General features: G+C 63.5%; 3 protein-coding genes across 12 annotated transcripts in view; 1 reads left to right on the plus strand and 2 right to left on the minus strand.

The window, feature by feature from the left end:
- Positions 1-586: 586 nt before the first annotated feature.
- Positions 587-3,008, minus strand: MIOX (myo-inositol oxygenase). The gene is made up of 10 exons (XM_033865673.1): positions 2,994-3,008; positions 2,488-2,568; positions 2,214-2,294; positions 1,974-2,136; positions 1,754-1,821; positions 1,516-1,625; positions 1,371-1,438; positions 1,234-1,283; positions 937-1,049; positions 587-860 (listed from the first exon to the last, which is right to left on the minus strand). Exons 1-10 carry the CDS (start codon positions 3,006-3,008, stop codon positions 752-754), a joined length of 858 nt encoding a protein of 285 aa, XP_033721564.1. The 3' UTR covers positions 587-751.
- A 227-nt stretch (positions 3,009-3,235) lies between these two features.
- Positions 3,236-7,466, minus strand: ADM2 (adrenomedullin 2). The gene is made up of 2 exons (XM_033865737.2): positions 7,156-7,466; positions 3,236-6,578 (listed from the first exon to the last, which is right to left on the minus strand). Exons 1-2 carry the CDS (start codon positions 7,263-7,265, stop codon positions 6,260-6,262), a joined length of 429 nt encoding a protein of 142 aa, XP_033721628.1. The 5' UTR covers positions 7,266-7,466; the 3' UTR covers positions 3,236-6,259.
- Positions 7,467-11,620: 4,154 nt separating this feature from the next.
- SBF1 (SET binding factor 1) overlaps positions 11,621-16,574 on the plus strand; it is a 28,242-nt gene continuing 23,288 nt past the window's right edge. For 7 of the 10 annotated variants that reach the window (XR_012324091.1, XR_004528781.2, XR_012324092.1 and 4 more), the window contains exon 1: positions 14,202-14,313. Coding sequence is in view for 7 of the 10 variants with exons in the window: in XM_073787990.1 (XP_073644091.1) it covers positions 14,217-14,313 (97 nt within the window). In the remaining 3 variants the exon portion in view is untranslated. Of the gene's footprint in view, positions 11,819-14,201; positions 14,314-16,574 lie in introns of those variants that run through there. The other 3 variants (XM_073787992.1, XM_033865739.2, XM_033865742.2) reach the window with 1 other exon arrangement.

Genomic DNA, 16,574 nt, shown 5'->3' on the forward strand with positions numbered 1-16,574 from the left:
AGCAAGAAAGACCGAGGAAAGTATACTGATAGATACCATGGGGACGCAACCAGCAAATCCCAACAGGAAGTCCCTAGACACATGAGCCACTTTCTTCAAAGGAATAAACCGCTAGTAGAGGGAAGGCTGACGCTGAACTGCAGCATGAGGGGTGCACACTTGGGGGACGAAACCACAAGGAAAAGAAGGTGATTGTCGGCCAAGGTGAGGGCTGCACCCTGGGGCCCACGGAGGGTTTCTTGGCGTGTTTTCGTGGGTCGTGTTCATGGCAGTTAACCTGAGCATTTATCATGATGTTTCCTGTAGTGCGTTCTTCTAGCTATCAGGTATTTTGTATTGTCATCTTTAAGGGGACTGAGCCCAGAGGACTCAGTGGCTGTTTTCAGAATGTGGAGGTGGGCAGGGGGACCCCAGGTTCTGACGCCAGAGCTGGAGGACGAGCAAGACGCTTATGGCCGCAGAAATGGCCGGGCACGCGTGTCCACGAGATCGCGGACTTGCCTGTCCCGCCCCCGCCCCCCCCAAGTGACTGCCCTGCCACGACACGCCTCGGTCTCAGTGAGGGTTTGAGGGTCAGACTCACAAGCTGCTTCAAAGTCTTTATTGCAACCGGGGAGAGGGGCCAACGGGGCAGGGAATGCAGGTGGGTATGTGGGGTCCCCTAGAAAGGCCAGGGTGGGTCGTCACTGTGCCTGACAGTGGCTGTCACCCCAGGGCACCCAGCTGGGTGTGGGCAGGGTGGGCAGGCCGGTCACCAGTGGAGGACACCGGGGCAGTACTTGTCAATGAGCCCCTGGTAGTAGGGCCGCAGCTTGTCCACATCTGGCAGGTCAGAGCTCTTGGTGTAGAGATCGAACTTGCTGCAGCGCAGAGGGACAGTGCGTCATGAAGCCCCGGGCCCCCTCCCCCGCCCCCCCCCCACGGGCCCGAGCATACTTGAACTCCTGCACCCAGGGCAGCATGGCCAAGTCCTGCTCGTCGCACAGCTGCTGGTAGTCGCCGCCCGTATGCCACGGGTAGAAGGAGTGGAACCGGACGATGTAGAAGGCCTGGGGCAGGAGGAGCCGCACCCCACGCTCCAGGCGGGGCTGGGCTGGGCTGCGCTGGGGTGACCTGGACTAGGCTGGGCCGGGCTGGGCTGGACTGGGGTGAACTGGACTAGGCTGGGCCAGGCTGGGCTGGACTGGGCTAGGCTGGGCGGGGTTCTTGGTTTGGCTCCTCCCCCACACCTACCTCCGGTGGGAGGGAGAATTTGTTGAACTTCATCATCTGGTACATGTACTCTGGGGGAGAGAGGGTGTCACCACCAGGCACCCAGAGGCGTGGCCCCCACCGCAGTCCCCACTGTTGCTGTCTCTAACTGGCCTCACCGTCATGGCCCCAGGACATGAGGACGTTCTCGAGCCCACAGTGGGGCTGGTACATGCCAAGCTCTGTGCTGCAGGGAGAGACAGAGGGTGAGGGGGGCTCAGAAACACCCTGCAGAGGGGAGGGCCAATGGCGAGGGAAGCATACCTGTACAGAGGGTCCTGGAGGTCAGGGTTGTCCTGGAAGGTAGAGTCCCAGAAAAGCACAGAGCTTTGGGGACGGCAGCCAACTGGGAAGGTGTCTCCAACGACTGCCCACTGGGGAGGGACAGGCAACGGTGGGTGGGCCTGACTGGCCTGCCCACCAAGTAGGTGTCCAGAGCACAGCCCAGAGCCGAGGCTGCCCTGGGCCCCGCCCTGCCCACCCCCTCCACCCCTCTCCTCACCTGGGGCTCCCCTGCCAGAGCCAGGACCTTCCCCAGGTCATGCAGGAGCCCGGCGAGGTGGAACCAGTCTGGAGGAGAGAGAGGGGCAGGGCAGGCTAGAGGGGGTGCAGGGGCCAGGGCAGAGGGACAGCCTTGGGGCTGGGGTGGGGGGCAGGGCCTGCTGGGAGAGGGCCGGACCTCCACCCTCCCCCACCACCAGCGGGGCGGGTGGGGAGCACACCCTTGTCGGGATGGGCCTTCCGGATGCCCTCGGCCGTCTGGAAGGCGTGGAAGGAGTTGGGGAAGTCCACGTCGGGGTCCGACTCGTCCACCAGCGCATCCAGCATGTCCACAGCCTCCATGACAGTCATTCTCTTATAGGAGAAGCTCCCAAACTGGGCATGCTGGGCCAGTAAGGGAGAGGTCAGCGTAGCCCCAGCGTCGGCCCTCGGGGGGTTCGGGTTGGGAGTCTTCCAGCTACCTTCCTCCTGACGAAGTCCACGGTCTGCCACGTGTGCATAAGCTTGTAGGTGGTGAAGACACGGTCCAGGAGAGGGCCGGACTGCAAGGCAGAAGGTCAGCCAGGCGGCTCGCCAACCCCTGCCCGTCACACCCAGGGGGCCACTGCCTCCCAATCCCAGGCCTGGCCCCGCGAGACGTGAACGGGGTATCCCCAGGGTGGCCCCTGGAGCTGTGCAAGGGGACAGGTGCTGCCCTTCCCAGGGGCGCAGTTAGGGGCGGCCGCAGGTGCTCACCATGTAGTTTCGGAAGCTGCCCCTGTCTTTGGCCGCCTCTGGCCCCATATCAGGCCGGTAGACCAGGGAAGGGTCTGGGTCCTGGTTGGGTGGGGGAGTGAACCCATTTCACCACAATGCCAGCCCCGTGAGGGAGGGAGGACATCCCCAAGGGGGTACGAGGCTGTCAGGCGCAGTGGGCGCCCCAGGGCACAGCCCCTCCCAGCACAGGCGCGTGGGTGCTCCAGGCTCCTGGTGTCCTTATCTGCAGGGTGGATGCCGAGGATGCCTGCTTCCCCAGTGATGCACGGCTCTGGCAGCACCCCTACCCGGCATCTCCTTCTCAAGACCTGGGTCCGCAGGGAGCCCAGGGGTTGGGCCGACGACCCTTGCCCCAGCTAGACCACGACAGGAAGGAGGGAGACCTTTGACCCAGATGAGCGGGCGGCAGAAACCCGCTGGGAGAGGGCATGGTGCTGCTGCCTCTTCCCCGGGGGAGCAGCCCGTGCGGGGTCCGGGGTACTCACCACAGCCACCTTCATCCTGAGAGGGGGCAGAGCTCCACAGGCCCGGGTGCCCGTATATATGCCCACAGGTTACATAAGTGACCGGACACCACCCAGCCCCTTGGCCTTGGCCCTCGGTAATGAGTGACCATCCACCCTCCTCCTGGCCTCTGAGAGTTAATGTGTCAGCACAGAAGCAGCCCCAGCGGCCCGGTCCCCCCCACCCCCCCCCCACCGCCAGCCAACCTCAGCGTCCCTGGAGCAACTGACCTGCCTGGGGGGTCGAGGCTGCTCTGTAGCCAGACTCCCACTCCTGCTTCCCAAGCTTTAAACACCTCCATGCCCCAGGCGGTAGGCCCCTCCCAACACCCTACCATCCCCAGGCACCTGGGATTTGGGGCGGGGCGGGGCAGGGCTTATTTCAGAAAGTCATTTTGACACTTGTTAAAATGGGATAGAAGACTTTATTCACGTTTTCCTAGAAGGGAGAGGTCGGGCTCCACTCTGAACACAGAGTAAATCCCCAGCACAGTCAGCTGGGGATTTACAGCCACCAGGCAGGGAGGGGGCCTGGGGTGGGCTGGGTGGGCAGGGGTCAGGAGGGAAGATAGCCAGAGGAGAGACATCAAGGGTGGGGGCGCTCTTGCTAAACCCCAGGATTCTGTCAAGGGTGTGATTCTTGCTAATACTGGGCGAGGCTGGAGCCTTGGGCTCATGTTTGGTCCAGGGGGTCTTTGTCAGGCTCTTGGGGCGAGGGGCTCCATCTCGAGTCAGGGCAGAGATGAATTCACAGCGCTGGTCATGTGCGGGCTGAGTTAGGCAGTGAGGACACAGCAGGGACCGCACCACCTGGAGCTGACGGTCCCGTCACTGGAAAGAGGCCGGCGCTCTGGCGAAGGACGGGCACCGAGCGCCGTCAGGGTGAGTGGGACGGGAGAGGGCAGTGGGCGAGGTGCTGGGCACTCCGCGAGGCGCCTCCTGCCCACGCTGAGAATCAACCAGGCCCCACTTAAAACGGCAAAGTGATTTCGGCCCGTGTGAGCCCATAGCGCCTCCAGCTTCCCAGGTGCACGTGCATCCCTCACGCACTTTTGAGGTTGGTTTCCTCTGCCTCCTACCGCTGGAATCTCGGTCCCTGGGGGCGGGGGACAGGGTTTATTCGCTGTTTCCACAAATGCTCAGAAAATACTGGCTGCAAGGATGGAGAGGGGCCTGGGGAGGTGGGATGCAGGCTGGAACCATGACCCCAAAGCAGGTGGTGGCTTGCAAGGATGGAGAGGGGCCTGGGGAGGTGGGGTGGGGGCTGGAACCATGACCCCAAAGCAGGTGGTGGCTTGGACCAAGAGAAGGGACAAAGGGCCGGCCGGTGGATCCAGATGAGGCAGGAGAGGGGCAGCGGGTGGGGGAGCTGGGGGGCTGCCACCAGGCCTCCAAGTGGGGTGTCAGATAGGCAGCCAGGACACGGTCTGGAGCTCAGGGGCCATGTGGACCACAGTGCGATGCTGTGACCATGGCGGGCGACCCTAAGGAAAAACAGCCCAAGGCTCAGGCAGCACCTGGGCAAGGGCACCAGGTGGTGCAATCCTGGGGGCCTCCTGGCAGTCTGCGTTGCCACAAGGAGGGTGCAGTGTAGGGTGGTGTTCTGGCAGGGGGAGCATCCCGCGTGGAGAACCAGACCGCAAGGGACTTTACCCCAGGGCCGAGGCCAGGGAGGATCTGGGCCGAGCTGAGCTCCTGACTCTCCCTGACTCGGCCCTCCCGGAGCCCTCCTCTTCCTTGCCCCCCAGTCCCCCTGGCCCTGTGCCATAGCCCACCCTCCCTGCCTGCCCTACACCCCTCGGTGGCCACAGGCTCCCAGCTCTGAGGCCCAGCCTGCCGCCCATCCAGCCCCCACGCACACACCTGTTCCAGCCTCCCCCCAACATCCACGCCTCCCCTGGGCTCAGGGCCTGGGCGCTCTCGGCTCCTCCCCTGGGGCCCCTGCTGTCCTCAGTTCATCTCCCCAGCCTGAACTATTCCCACGGGGCCTGGTGGAAGGAAGGGGAGCCCTGAGCTGGAAGAGCAAGCGCAAGGGTGGGAGGCCAGATGGCGCGTCCAGGAGCCTCCCGCCCTTAGGGGGCCCCCGGGGGTCTGAGGGGCAGGCCTGCCAGCGACCCAGGGTATGGGCTCTGTGGGTGGGCACTGCAGGGACCGCAGGCGCCTCCCTGATCTCTGGCTGCAGAGCTGGGATAAAGGCATGCTCTCTTCACAGGGTGGCTGAGAGGGTGACATGGCAAACATCGACAAATTAAGTGCTGTATGAACATTTGTTAAATAACGGAAACCACATTTCTGAACCCGTGAGGCATTGGGCACCAGTACTACAGGACTAGCAAAAGGCTCTGGTGTCACAGCACTTAAAGCCCCTCCCCCTCCCCCGTGGCGGGTGGGGGGTGGGGGCAGACACACACCAAGAACTCCGCCCCCTGGCTGTGGACTTGTTCTTCAGATAATTTGAGGCCAGTCCCCTCCCCCAGGCTCCTGGCAAGCCTGCTCCAGCCTCCTGTTGTCCCCACGCCGGGCAGGATGGGGCTCAGGGAGCCCCTGTGGCCCGCGGGGCCCCAACCCCTGTTCGGCCATCCCCTACCCACCTTGAGGTGGTGGTGCTTCCACCTTAACTGAGAGATTTGAGCTGGGAGATTTGCCCCGCCCCACTCCCACCCTGCCCTAGGGAGTGGGAAGGGTGTTCTGCCCTGCTCTGCCCCAGAACCCCTGCACCCTTTCCCCAGCTACCCTCAGGGCACCCAGGCAGGGAGTCTGCATCGTGACCTTGGGTCCAGCTGGAACAGGGCAGTCCAGCCTTAACCCTACCATGTCAGGACCAGCAGGGAAGAGGCCATGCTGGGCCACCTCTGGGCCCCTCCTCTCTCCTGCTTGCCCAGAGGTGGCCCAGGGTGTTCAGGTCCCTGGCATCTGCCCTACGTCCTTGGGCAGACCCTGTCCTCTAATGCTGCCAACCGCCTCCAAGTGTTACACTCCCCAGGGGCAGAGCCCCTGGGTGTTCAGGATCTGCTGGGTCCACACACGTGCACTGGCTTCTGTGTCCACAGTCATTCGAGGTTGGTTGCTGCAGAACCTGGTGGGGGGGGGGGGGGGGGGGGGGTGTCCTCAGGGGCCTGCACCGCTGTTCCAGTGACTGCTCTTTGCAGGAGCTTCGGGGCTAGTTCTGGGCTGGGGGCTCAGCTGCAGCTCTGGGATTAGGGTGCGGCATCCCAGCTGGGACAGGCAGGGGTATGGCCTGCCGCGCCTCAGCCGTAGCTGTGCGGGCTGCTGGGGTCCACAGGGGCCGAGTCGTGTGGGCCGGCTGAGCCGATAAGCTGCCACAGGCGGTGGCTGAGGTTCTGCACCTGGCAGGTGCCCAGCACACAGCCCACACGCAGGAGCTGGGCTCGGGGCCTGCGGGGACCCAAGTGTCGGCGGGGGCCATTCCGGAGAGGCTGACCCATAGCAGGGGCCAGGCTGGCACTCCTCTGGGGCTGGAGGGCCTGGTGCAGCTTCCAGACCACAGGCCGGGCTGCAGGGTGCCGGGACTGCAAGCCACTGTAAGGAGTCCGGGCTGGGGGCTCCCTGCAGAGGGAGATGGAGGAAGTAAGCCCGGCGGGCCAGCCTTTCAGGGACCCATAAACCCACCCACTTTCCCTTCCACACAGGCCTGGGGTCAGGGGCAGGGGAAGCCCACTGAGCTCAGGGCTCAGGGCCTGGCCCTCAGCCACTCAGTAGCCCATTTACCTGCTCCTCCCTGGGCAAGGGGCAGCCCTGGCCTCTGTGGGCCACTAAGCTCAGGACTCAGGTGACTCCCTCTCAGCCCTTCCCTTGGGGTGGGGGGAGGTGGGCGGGCCTGAGGCCCCTCCAGCCTCCCCTCCCACAGCTGACCTTTCCTTTTGAGGGGTCTGCTCTGCCAGTGTCGAGGAGTGGGCATGCCTTCGGAGGACACGCAGAGAAAGAGGAACCTCTTGCCCTGCTGGTGGGTTGCTTAGGGCCTGGGGCTGGCCCTTGATCTAGGGGGTGGGCCCCAGCAGCAGGTGGGGGGTTTCCCCAACCAGGGGCTAGAGGAACTGGGGAGGGGTCGGGGTCGGAGGGAGGCCTCCCCCCGAGCACCCTGGTTTCCTGCCCCGGCAGCCAGGGTGGTCTGAGACCTGCTCACCTGGGTCGCGCGGGCGGCCGGCTCCGGGCCAGGCCGAGGGACAGCGCGCCTGGGAGCTGCAGGTAGAGGAAGCTGATGCAACCGAGGGTGACCGTCAAGAGCCGGACCATGAGGGCGGGGCCGGAGGGGGCAGTGAGCCGGGCAGGTGTTGGGGGCGGCCCTCGGCTGAGCCACCGCTTCCGCCCGCACCTCGGGGCGCGCGGGCTGGCGCCGGTAGGTCTGCGAGGGTCTCCAACACAAAGCGACACGAAGTGGTGCGTGAACCTCCTCGGTCAGCTGGCGGTCGGGGCCCTGCTGGGGCCTGAGCCTCAGCGCCTCGGGGCTAAATAGTCTTCCAGGGGGGCGGAGCCGGACGCGCCGGCGGGGCGGGGCGGGGCGGGGCGGGGCGCTCCCGAGAGAGGGCGGTGGCCGTAGGGAGCGCGGGCGGCTGGCCAGAGACCCCGGCAGGCCAGCCTCACCTCCGCCACCTTCTGGTGGGGGACACTGTCCCTGAGGCTGGAGGGGTAAAGAACTGGGTGCTGCGGCGTGCAATCGGCGGGGCTGTGTCCCGCCCACCACCTCTAGGTCCCTGGGCCTCGCCTCCTAAATGTCCGCGCCAATGAGTGGCAGGGGCCTGGACAGAGGCGATTTTGAGACCCCTCCTTAAGAGGTCCTAGCAGCTCTATTCCTAAAAACTCTACCCTCCCCCCACCCCGCACCATTACTGAAGTATTAACTGGTTTTTGTAAGAAATTTAAATAAGTAGGAAGTGAGAACCTCTCACTGCCATCCAGTGGGTTCCTCTCCCAGGTCCGGATGGGCGCCCCGTTCTTGACTTTCTCTTGTGTGCGTTTTGTTGAGGGGGGGTTGCATCCTGTGTGTGTGCACTATATACAGACACCTACGCATACGTAGGTAAAAATATATGTAAATATAGAGACTGCCATTCTTTCTTATGGTTGATCTTACACCAAAATGTAGGTGTTCTGTGACTTAATTGATCCTTTATTGGGAAGCAGTTAGGTGATTTCCAAGCTTTCCAAGAGCAGGAACCCTTCTTCATGAGCCCATGGATGTGTCTCCATAGGATCCTTCTGCAGACACGGGAATTCTGGCTGAAGGTGAGCCCGTGTTTGTGTTGACAGATGGAGCCAAACTGCTCTCCACAAAGCTGATGCCCTGTCCACCGATAACGGACTTGGTGCCGGGGTTCTTCATCCCTGTGTCCCTCTGGGAGGGGACAATTACCCCATCGCACGCTCACACATTCTGGTCATCTGAGCATCTCTGCATCCACTTGTGTTTCCTCTTCTGTCTTCCCTGCTCCGGTCCTGCCCCCTCTTAGCGGGTCATCATGAGTGACCTGGTCACTCTCCGTCCCTCCTTCTGCACACACCGTGGGAGCTCAGCAAACATTAGCTGGATGAATAAATCAACAAGTGGTGAGCACCTGCCATGTGAAAGAGCGGAAGGGAAGCATCAGCAGGTATTCCCGTTTCTATTTATTTATTTTTGCTGGAAGGAGGGTGGGTGATGTGATCACATTTATACTAGAAAAGTGGAATTCAGCAGGGAGGTGGGTGCTGAAGGGCTGGCAGGAAGGGTGCAGTGGGGACAGAGAGAATGGGTCAGAGAAACAGAGCAGAGCAGGGGGGCAGATGAGGAGGGTCAGCCCACCCATCTGTTTGCTGATGCAGGGAGAGTGGGGGGAGGGGTTAGCTACCTGGGGGACATCCCGGTAGGGATGTCTTGCTGGCCTCCAGCGTCCTGGGCCTGGGGCTGAAGAGAAGGCAGCCCTGGAACACAGTCTGGGTAGTTTTGGAGCTGGCAAGGCTCTGAGAGGTGAGGAGTGTGGTGACCATCACCCACAGAGAGTGAAGAGAGAGGACAGAACCCGGCGTGGGAAGAGGGGCAGGCAAGGGACCCCAAGGCAAGGGACCAAGGGGCAGGCAAGTGGACCCGGTTCTGCAGCTGCTGCTTGTCCCACCAGCACCCCCGTCCTCCCTCAATCTGCCTTCCACAGTGCTGCCAGTACCGTCTTTCCAAAACACATGTGACCGTATCACTCACCCCACCAATAAAGAAGAAATAGATAAAAATTCACAGTCTCTTAGGCCCTCGGCCACTGCACTCTTTCTCTCAGAACACTGGCTGCCACCACACGCCTAGGGGCTCATTCCCCCGACAGCCCACGGGCAGGGTGTCCTCTGGCCTCAGGCTTCAGCCTGGGAGCTTATTTCACCCCTATCCCTCTTGACTGGATCAGAGACCCCCTGTGATCCCACAGCCCCTGCACAGCGGCTCGTGGCACTTGTGTTCTGTAACTGTCCACGTGCCCCCCAAGGGGAAATCCATGGGCTTCCCCCACTGATCCTCAGTGGAGGAGCCGCTTCTGCGGAGCCACTCAGAGAACCGCTCACCCATGGAAACACACAAGAAGCAGACCAGAGGTTCCCCTGGAGGAATGCTTTAGAGAGAAACCATCGTGGAGCAGGAAAAGCGAGGGTGGCAATTGGCTGGGCAGACAGCATCTAGGGAGGTTTTGCTTGAGTGTTTTAAGGTGGGAGAGACCGAGTTTAATCCCGATGGCGAGAATCCACAGAGAGGGAAAGATTGAGGATGCGGGTACCTAGCAAACAGCCAGAGGCGGGGAGGGGGCAGGAGGGGCAGAGCCTCTGTGGTCGCTGTGGAGGGGGAGGCGGGGGTGAGGGGGGCAGACTTGGGGTGATGCAAGTCTGTTTTCTCTGTGAAGGAGGGCAGTGGGGTCATTTCTGAGACACGGGAAGGGGGTCAGAGGAGACTGCAGAGAGAACAGAGCTGACCAGATGTCAGCAGGCTGGGCAGTGGCGAGAGTGCCTCCACAGCTGGGGCCGCGGTGTCACTGTGGCCACTCTGCACCAGCTGGCGCTGCAGGCCTCGAGGAGACGGATGGGCAGGACTGTGCGTGGCTGGGGTTTGCCCGGTGAGGACAGTGAAAACTGTCCGGGGGGGGGCAACGATGTTGGCAGGATGACAGGTGACTGGAGCCACACTGAGAGGAAGCGGGCAGCAGCGAGTGCCTCTGAGGGTAACATGGACAGTGTGGTAGCAAGGAACTTGAGTGGGGCTATCATGGTCTAGAAGTGACCCCAAACCTACCCTTGACCCTAAGGTGCTCAAGGAATGGGCTCCTTGCAAGGAGGGCATGAGAGTGGAAGAAAATGGAGTGCAGGGTCCCCACCATCTCTGTGGAAGAGCCAGTCCTGGGCTCATGTGCTAGGCCAGAGGGCTTCCCTGGGACACTGCCTGCCCGTGCACAAGCTCAGTGGTGTGGTAATGTGGTGGTGAGGACCTTTTTGGGTGTAAGTGACAAAAGCTAACTCAAGACAGCTGGGGCAAAAAGGAGGGGTTCTCAGCCTATCTACCCAGTACCGTCCAGAAGCAGAGGAGGCTGTGGCTGGGCATGTGCCCAGAAGCAGGGAGGGGAGCCTGGTGGTCTTCCCCCTCGGCGCTTGTCTCTGGGTTGTGTTCCACTCATTCTCCAGGCGGGCCCCTGCGAGGGGATGGAGGAGGAACGCCAGCAGTTTGTTCCTTCGTAGGTTCTTGAAGCAGCCAAAGTCACCCCAAAACAAGTTCAACCCTGCCTTCCCCTCCCAGCCTGTCAGCGAGCAGCCCTGAGGCTGCCCCGCCCCCCACCCCATCTCCTCTCCTAGCGTGTTCTGCTCTAGACTCTGTGTCCCCCTTGCCCATCCCTGTGTCACTGCGGGAGAGGCCCTGGCCGGCCCCCGCGCTGAGGGTGGTGGGCACTGTCAGGGACCCTGAGTGGTGCAGCCTTCTCCCAAGCAGCGCACCCGGGCCCCGGCGCCTCACGGCCTAGTACGCAGCTCTTTACAGCAGGACGTGCAGCGCGCCTTTTAAAAAGTACATGTGTTAAAAATAAATAAATGAATGAATGAATGAACGAATAAATAAATAGAAATTAAAAAAATAAAAGGACATGTGTTAAGCGTTTCACCTCACTTAGACTGGGCTTCCAAGTGGGGCCAGAGCCCTCTTCAGGCTGGGAACCCCAAGGGTAGGGCCTGGGTGGGTACTCCCCCCTATCACCAGGCTGGCAGCCCCAGGGGATGGCTTAGGGCCCCAGTTTGGGAGACCCGTGGGTAGGGCCGGGCCTTCCAGCCTTCCTGCAGACTGACAGCGCCGGGGTAGAGAGCCCCGGGAGCCGCGCGGACCCCAGACAGAGCTCCCAGAGGCGGGGCCCGACCCCTCTCCGCCCTGCGTGGGAGCCGCAACGGCGAGGCACGCTCTGACCCGGCCCGCGCCTGCCGCTGACCCGCCCGAGCCGCCGTCGCTGTCGCCGCTTGAGGGTGGTGAGCGGCTGAATCCCGCCCCCGGGAACCGAGCCCGCGCCGCTGGTCCAATGAGGGAGCTTCGTTCCGGACCCCGCCCGCGGGGGGGGCGGAGCGAGGCCGCGCAGGCGCACGGCGCGGCCGGGCGGGCCGGCTGGCTGGGAAGATGGCGGCTGGAGCCCTGGCCGCCGCCGTGGAGCGGGCCCGAGGCGTCCGGGGTGCGCGGGCCAGGGCCGGGGCCGGGCCATGAGAGCGCCGTCCTCGCGTCCCCGAGCCGCGGAGCCCGCCCGCGCCCCTCGCCATGGCGCGGCTCGCGGACTACTTCGTGCTGGTGGCGTTCGGGCCGCACCCGCGCGGTGAGTGCCGGCGCGCGGCCGAGGGCTGAGGGCCGGGGACCGGGAGCCGGGGAGGGTCAGCCGGGGCGGCGGGGCAGCCCCAGGGTCAGCCGGGCACCTGCCGCCCTGGTTTGGGGTCCGGGGTCGGGGGTCACGGAGGGCCGACCTCCCCGAGGTGGGCAGCGCGGCGAGATGGGGCGGGCCGAGATTGCCCACCCCAGTCAGGGCAGAACCGGGCCGACAGCGTCTCGGCGTCGCCCCGGAGGTGGGAGGGCCCTGGGGCGGCTCGGCCTCCCGACTCCCAGTTGGGTGGGATGGGCTCTCTCTGCTTTGGCGGACTGCCGGGCGGCTCTGCTTCCAGGGGCACGGAACGTTCACTTGCAAGCCCCTCCTCTGACCCCCAGTGCCTCTGTGCCGTGTCTCAGGTACAGGAGGCTGGGGAGCATGCAGAAAAGGGGTGGGGTTCAGGGACTACTGCTTGAAGAGGTGGTGTTTGAGTTGGAACTCGGAGGACTTCAGAGGGAACTGTGGAGAGGAGAGAGAAGAGTGTTCCTGGCAGAGGGCCTGCCGACTTCATGCCTGCAGCCAAGCCCTGGGTGGGAGAGTGGTGTGGTGACTGGTGCCGATGGCCAGGAGGTCCGTGTCTAGGGTCAGCGCCCGTGTCCGAGAGCCCTTCAGCCCAGGGGGTAGGAGAAAACAGCCTGACAGTGACATCAGCAACAGCCGTGGAGACAACGGCGTTGGGGTGTGCACTCAGCGTGCCAGGCCCTGCACAGCTCTTTGTGTGTGTGATCTCACTTCTTCCTCCCAGCAGCCCACCGAGGTTTCCCTGTCGTTGCCCCCATGTGTAGAGTGCAGTCAGGGCAGAGAGGTTGAGTGCCTGGTCTGAGCCCCCAGAGGGGCTGGGACTCGCACCCAGCCTACCCCAGAGCTAAGCTGGGGTCTCAGATCCCAAACTGCAGGAGGGCACGCGTGTCACTGGGGGGTGGGGTGGCTGTGTGGTCAGGCTGGGGCTGAACCTTGAGCCTGAGAGTGGGGTCGAGACCCCCAGTCTACCCTGCTTCTTGTCACCCCAGCTGCCTCTGTCACCATCCAGGACCCGGACTGGCACTCCTCTTTGCTTTTCTTCTGGCTGAGCCTATACCTTCTGGACTCCACACTCTCCAGACTCTCCTCGCGCCCTTTCGCTCAACACTCGCTCCTCCTCTCCACTCCTCCTGTCGTATCCATCCCGACACCCTCAGTCATGAGCATGTCTCTCCCTTCAGGGAGGGCGTTCTTGTAGGCAAGGACCAGTTGTCCTCGTCCTGCAGTCTGCACGTGGCAGGCTCACTGTCAGTGTTGAACAGGCCCAGAGGGAGAGCTGTCTGCTCCAAGGCCTGTGGGGAGGGGGCAGTGAGGAGGACATGCCAGCTGCAGCAGCGGGGTGCACTGGATCCAGGGAGACAAGGCTGGCCGAAGTGCTGCCCCAGCGTGAGGGCCCCCAGGCTGCGTGCCGGGGCAGGGGCTGCCTGCAGAGTGAGCTTGGAGGCTGAGGACGCCGAGGGCAGTGTGGGAGGCATGCTGATGGTGGTGGCAGCTGGAGCGAATGTGAGGAAGGTGAGAGGAGGCATGGGTAGGCTCCGTGACAGGCGGGCTGGAGCCACACGGGCGGCGGGCACCCCAGGTGTGTGTGGCCTCTGAGCAGAGCAGGGGAGAAGGCTGGCGCCCACCAGTGAGGAGTGCCTGCTCACCCCAAGTGACCGGAAGGAGTGATTCTCAAGATGTCCCTTCAGTAGGGCTGGGGGGCCACGGAGCCCCCTAACCACTGTCTTCCGGGGTTGGAGCTGGTCAGCAGCTGGCTGGCTACCCAGCCTCAGGGCCTCCCTTGGCGTGACTGGTCCATCCCTGTGAGGAACAAGCCCACGAGCTGGAGTCCCGGCTGTGGGACTGAGGGCAGAGCGAGGTGGTGGGGGAGTCTGAAGCAGAGGAGCACCGCATGAGGCTCAGTGGTCCCTGCTTTGCCACTTGATACCTCTGTGACCTTGGACCAGTCTTTCGGCCCTCCGCACCTCACCTTCCTCATCTGGGGGCCGGGTGAGTGACACAGACCTCCCGGGCTGCTCTGAGCACAAGGTGGACATACACACGTGGAGCTGTTCCCACAGAAGCTCCAGGGAGTGCTGGGTGTCTTGTTAATGCTGAGCAGCCAGCGTGTGGACAGCACTTGGCACAGACAGTGGGCACCTCTGCGGGAGGTGGCACGCAGGCACCCGTGCGTGCTGGCAGGCCTAGGACGCTAGGGCAAGGCATAGTCTTTTGGGTTGAGTGGAGAGTGCCGAGTGGTGGAAGGCTTGTCCGTGGCCTGGATCTGCACACCCTGTGCGGACCTTCTGGGCGCTGAGTCCCGGAGTCCTACCTGAGGAAGCACCCTGCTTTCATGGTTACTACCTGGCAGACCGCTCCAGGCAGGAGGGCAGGGAGGGGACTGGGTGGTTCCCTGCCATTCATCTCAGAAGGTGTAGCCGCCTCCCTTGGTGAGTTGGGGGAGCTCCTTCACTAAGGACATGGGTTTAGCCTGTATTGCACCCTGGCCCAGCCCTGGGGACTTCGTGGGGGCCAGTTCCTGGCCAGGGAGTGCCCTGATGGTGGTCAGCTGACTTTACACAGTGTGACCAGTGCCGGGGTGTGACTTTGATCTGACCAGATGGCCGAGTGCATATCTGCCAGGGAGGAGGGGCTGGACCCCTCCTGCTGCTGGGGGTTCCACCCCCAAACATGTGAGAAGAAGACTTTCTACCCCTGGCCTGGCCTCTTTTGGTCCTGACCATGTTGAGCTGGCCACATTCCTCGGCCCCATCTACTCTCCCCACCCATGTTCCTGCCCTCTCTCTGGAGCAGGTTGGGGCTGTTTGGGATGGCCTTGGCTGGCTCCCAGCCCCACCCTGGGAGCCCGAGGGTCCAAGTCCTTGGGTCAGAGCCAGTCGGGTCTGACCGGGGAGGTTGGAGAGGTTGCAGCCCCTCTGCACTTGTCCTGTGCTGTGGCCAGCTGGGAGCGGCCTGTGTGTGGAGGTTTGTGTTGAGGTGGGAGGTTGGGTTTGCAGCAGGACGCTGCCGTCCTTCGTACGGCCCGGCTAGTCTCAGGGTGTGTGTGCTGGGTGTGGGGAGGGGCGGGCAGAGGAGGGTGCCATCCTCCCTCGCCTCTGCCCACAGCACATGCTGGCCTGGGCCGGCCCAGGCATCGGAGCCTGGCACTGGTGATGGCGTTGCCAGCAGATGACGGACGTGAGCTCTGTGTTCCCTGCCCCGGGGCTGGCTGTGGGGACACGGCTCTTGTCCCCATCTGTGTCTCAGGGGATCTCTGTGCCCTTCCTCCTAGGGCCCCCCCAAGTCCCGCCCTGTGACGCACAGCTGTGCTGGTTGGATTAGTCCTGTCACCATGGGGTGGAGGTGTCCTCTCTCTTGTCTACCCCAAGGTGGGGCAGGGGACTCAGCTGCTGTAGGTCCCCTTCACGGCCTCAAGAGCTCGACTGGGTGGGGGACACTGGGAGACGTGGCAGAGCCCTACCCCCACCCCCAGGATTCAGGCCAGCAGCCAGATTGCAGCCCGGCCCCTGTTGGCACAGAGCTGAGGCATGGGCTGGGGTCTCAGGGAAGGGTGAGGGAGTCAGGACACATCCACGGTGCGCCCTTCCAGGGAGGGCCGGCGAGCGCTGGTGTGCCTTGGGGCTCCGGAAGCTGCCCTGGACTTCCTACTGAGGAACCTGTTTGCCTGTGGTGTGTGAGCGGGGCTGATCGTGGCGGGAGGGTGGTGCAGCGGCTGTCTGTGATCAGCAAGCCCCAATTAGGCCGAGGGCTGTGCAGCGCTGGACGCGGAGATGTAGCTTCTTGCTCGTGGAGCTCCTGTCTGGCTCAGCTGGCCAACAGGTGCACCAGGAATCCCAGAAGGCTGTGTTAGAGGGTGGGAGGTTCTTGGGGTCCCACTGCAGGCCCCAGACTTGGGCAGGGTGCAGAGAGCTGGCTAGAGGAGGTGACGCTCTTTGGGCTGAGACCTGAGGGCCAAGTTTGGGACCATCATGGCCCAGAGGAGGAGCTGGCGGGGGAATGCTCACCTGCCCAGCCTAGTGCCATCCTCCCCGCCCCCCCTCCACCCTCTGTAGGCGGCCTGGACACCTCCAGGAAAGCCTGCGCTCAGTTCTTTGGAGGGTGGAGCCCTGCACGTGGGAGTAGACGTTCCCCACGATGAATGGGGTAGGGAGGGTGGGCAGTGGCCGGTGGCCAGCCACTCTGCCCACTTCCCTGGGGGAGAGGCTGTGGAAAGCAGCCCCCTGAAGGCCACCTGCCCACTGGCTTCGGGAGGGAGATGGGGCAGAGGCTACCGTCCCCGTCCGCACACACCTCCCTTCCTTCCTCCTCCTGCTGCCTCGTGGCAAGAACTGGGTGAGCCCTGGGTGCCAGCCAGGGCTGAGCTGAGATGGTGGTTTGGGGCTGCGCACACGTTGGCCCTGGGGGAGGAGCCACAGTTTAGGGTGAGCCAGCCTGGGCCTGTTGAGGGTGGCCCTTGGGAGTGGGCCTGGATGGACCCTGGGGGCTTCGGGGTGTGTGTGTGTGTGTGTGTGTGTGCGCGCGCGCGCGCGTAGGTAGGTGAGGCACCAGCAGACACCTGTCCTCCCCCACCCTGTCTTGTCTGCCACCTCCTCTCAGTGTCAGTGGTGGGAGGGGGAGGGGAGCAGGAAGCTGAGGTTTGGTGAGTCAGAGTCACAGCCCCTCACTACCCCTGCTCCCCCAGCCAGCAGCC

The sequence above is a fragment of the Tursiops truncatus genome, chromosome 11 (genome assembly GCF_011762595.2).
Source record: "Tursiops truncatus isolate mTurTru1 chromosome 11, mTurTru1.mat.Y, whole genome shotgun sequence".
NCBI classification, from domain to species: domain Eukaryota; kingdom Metazoa; phylum Chordata; class Mammalia; order Artiodactyla; family Delphinidae; genus Tursiops; species Tursiops truncatus.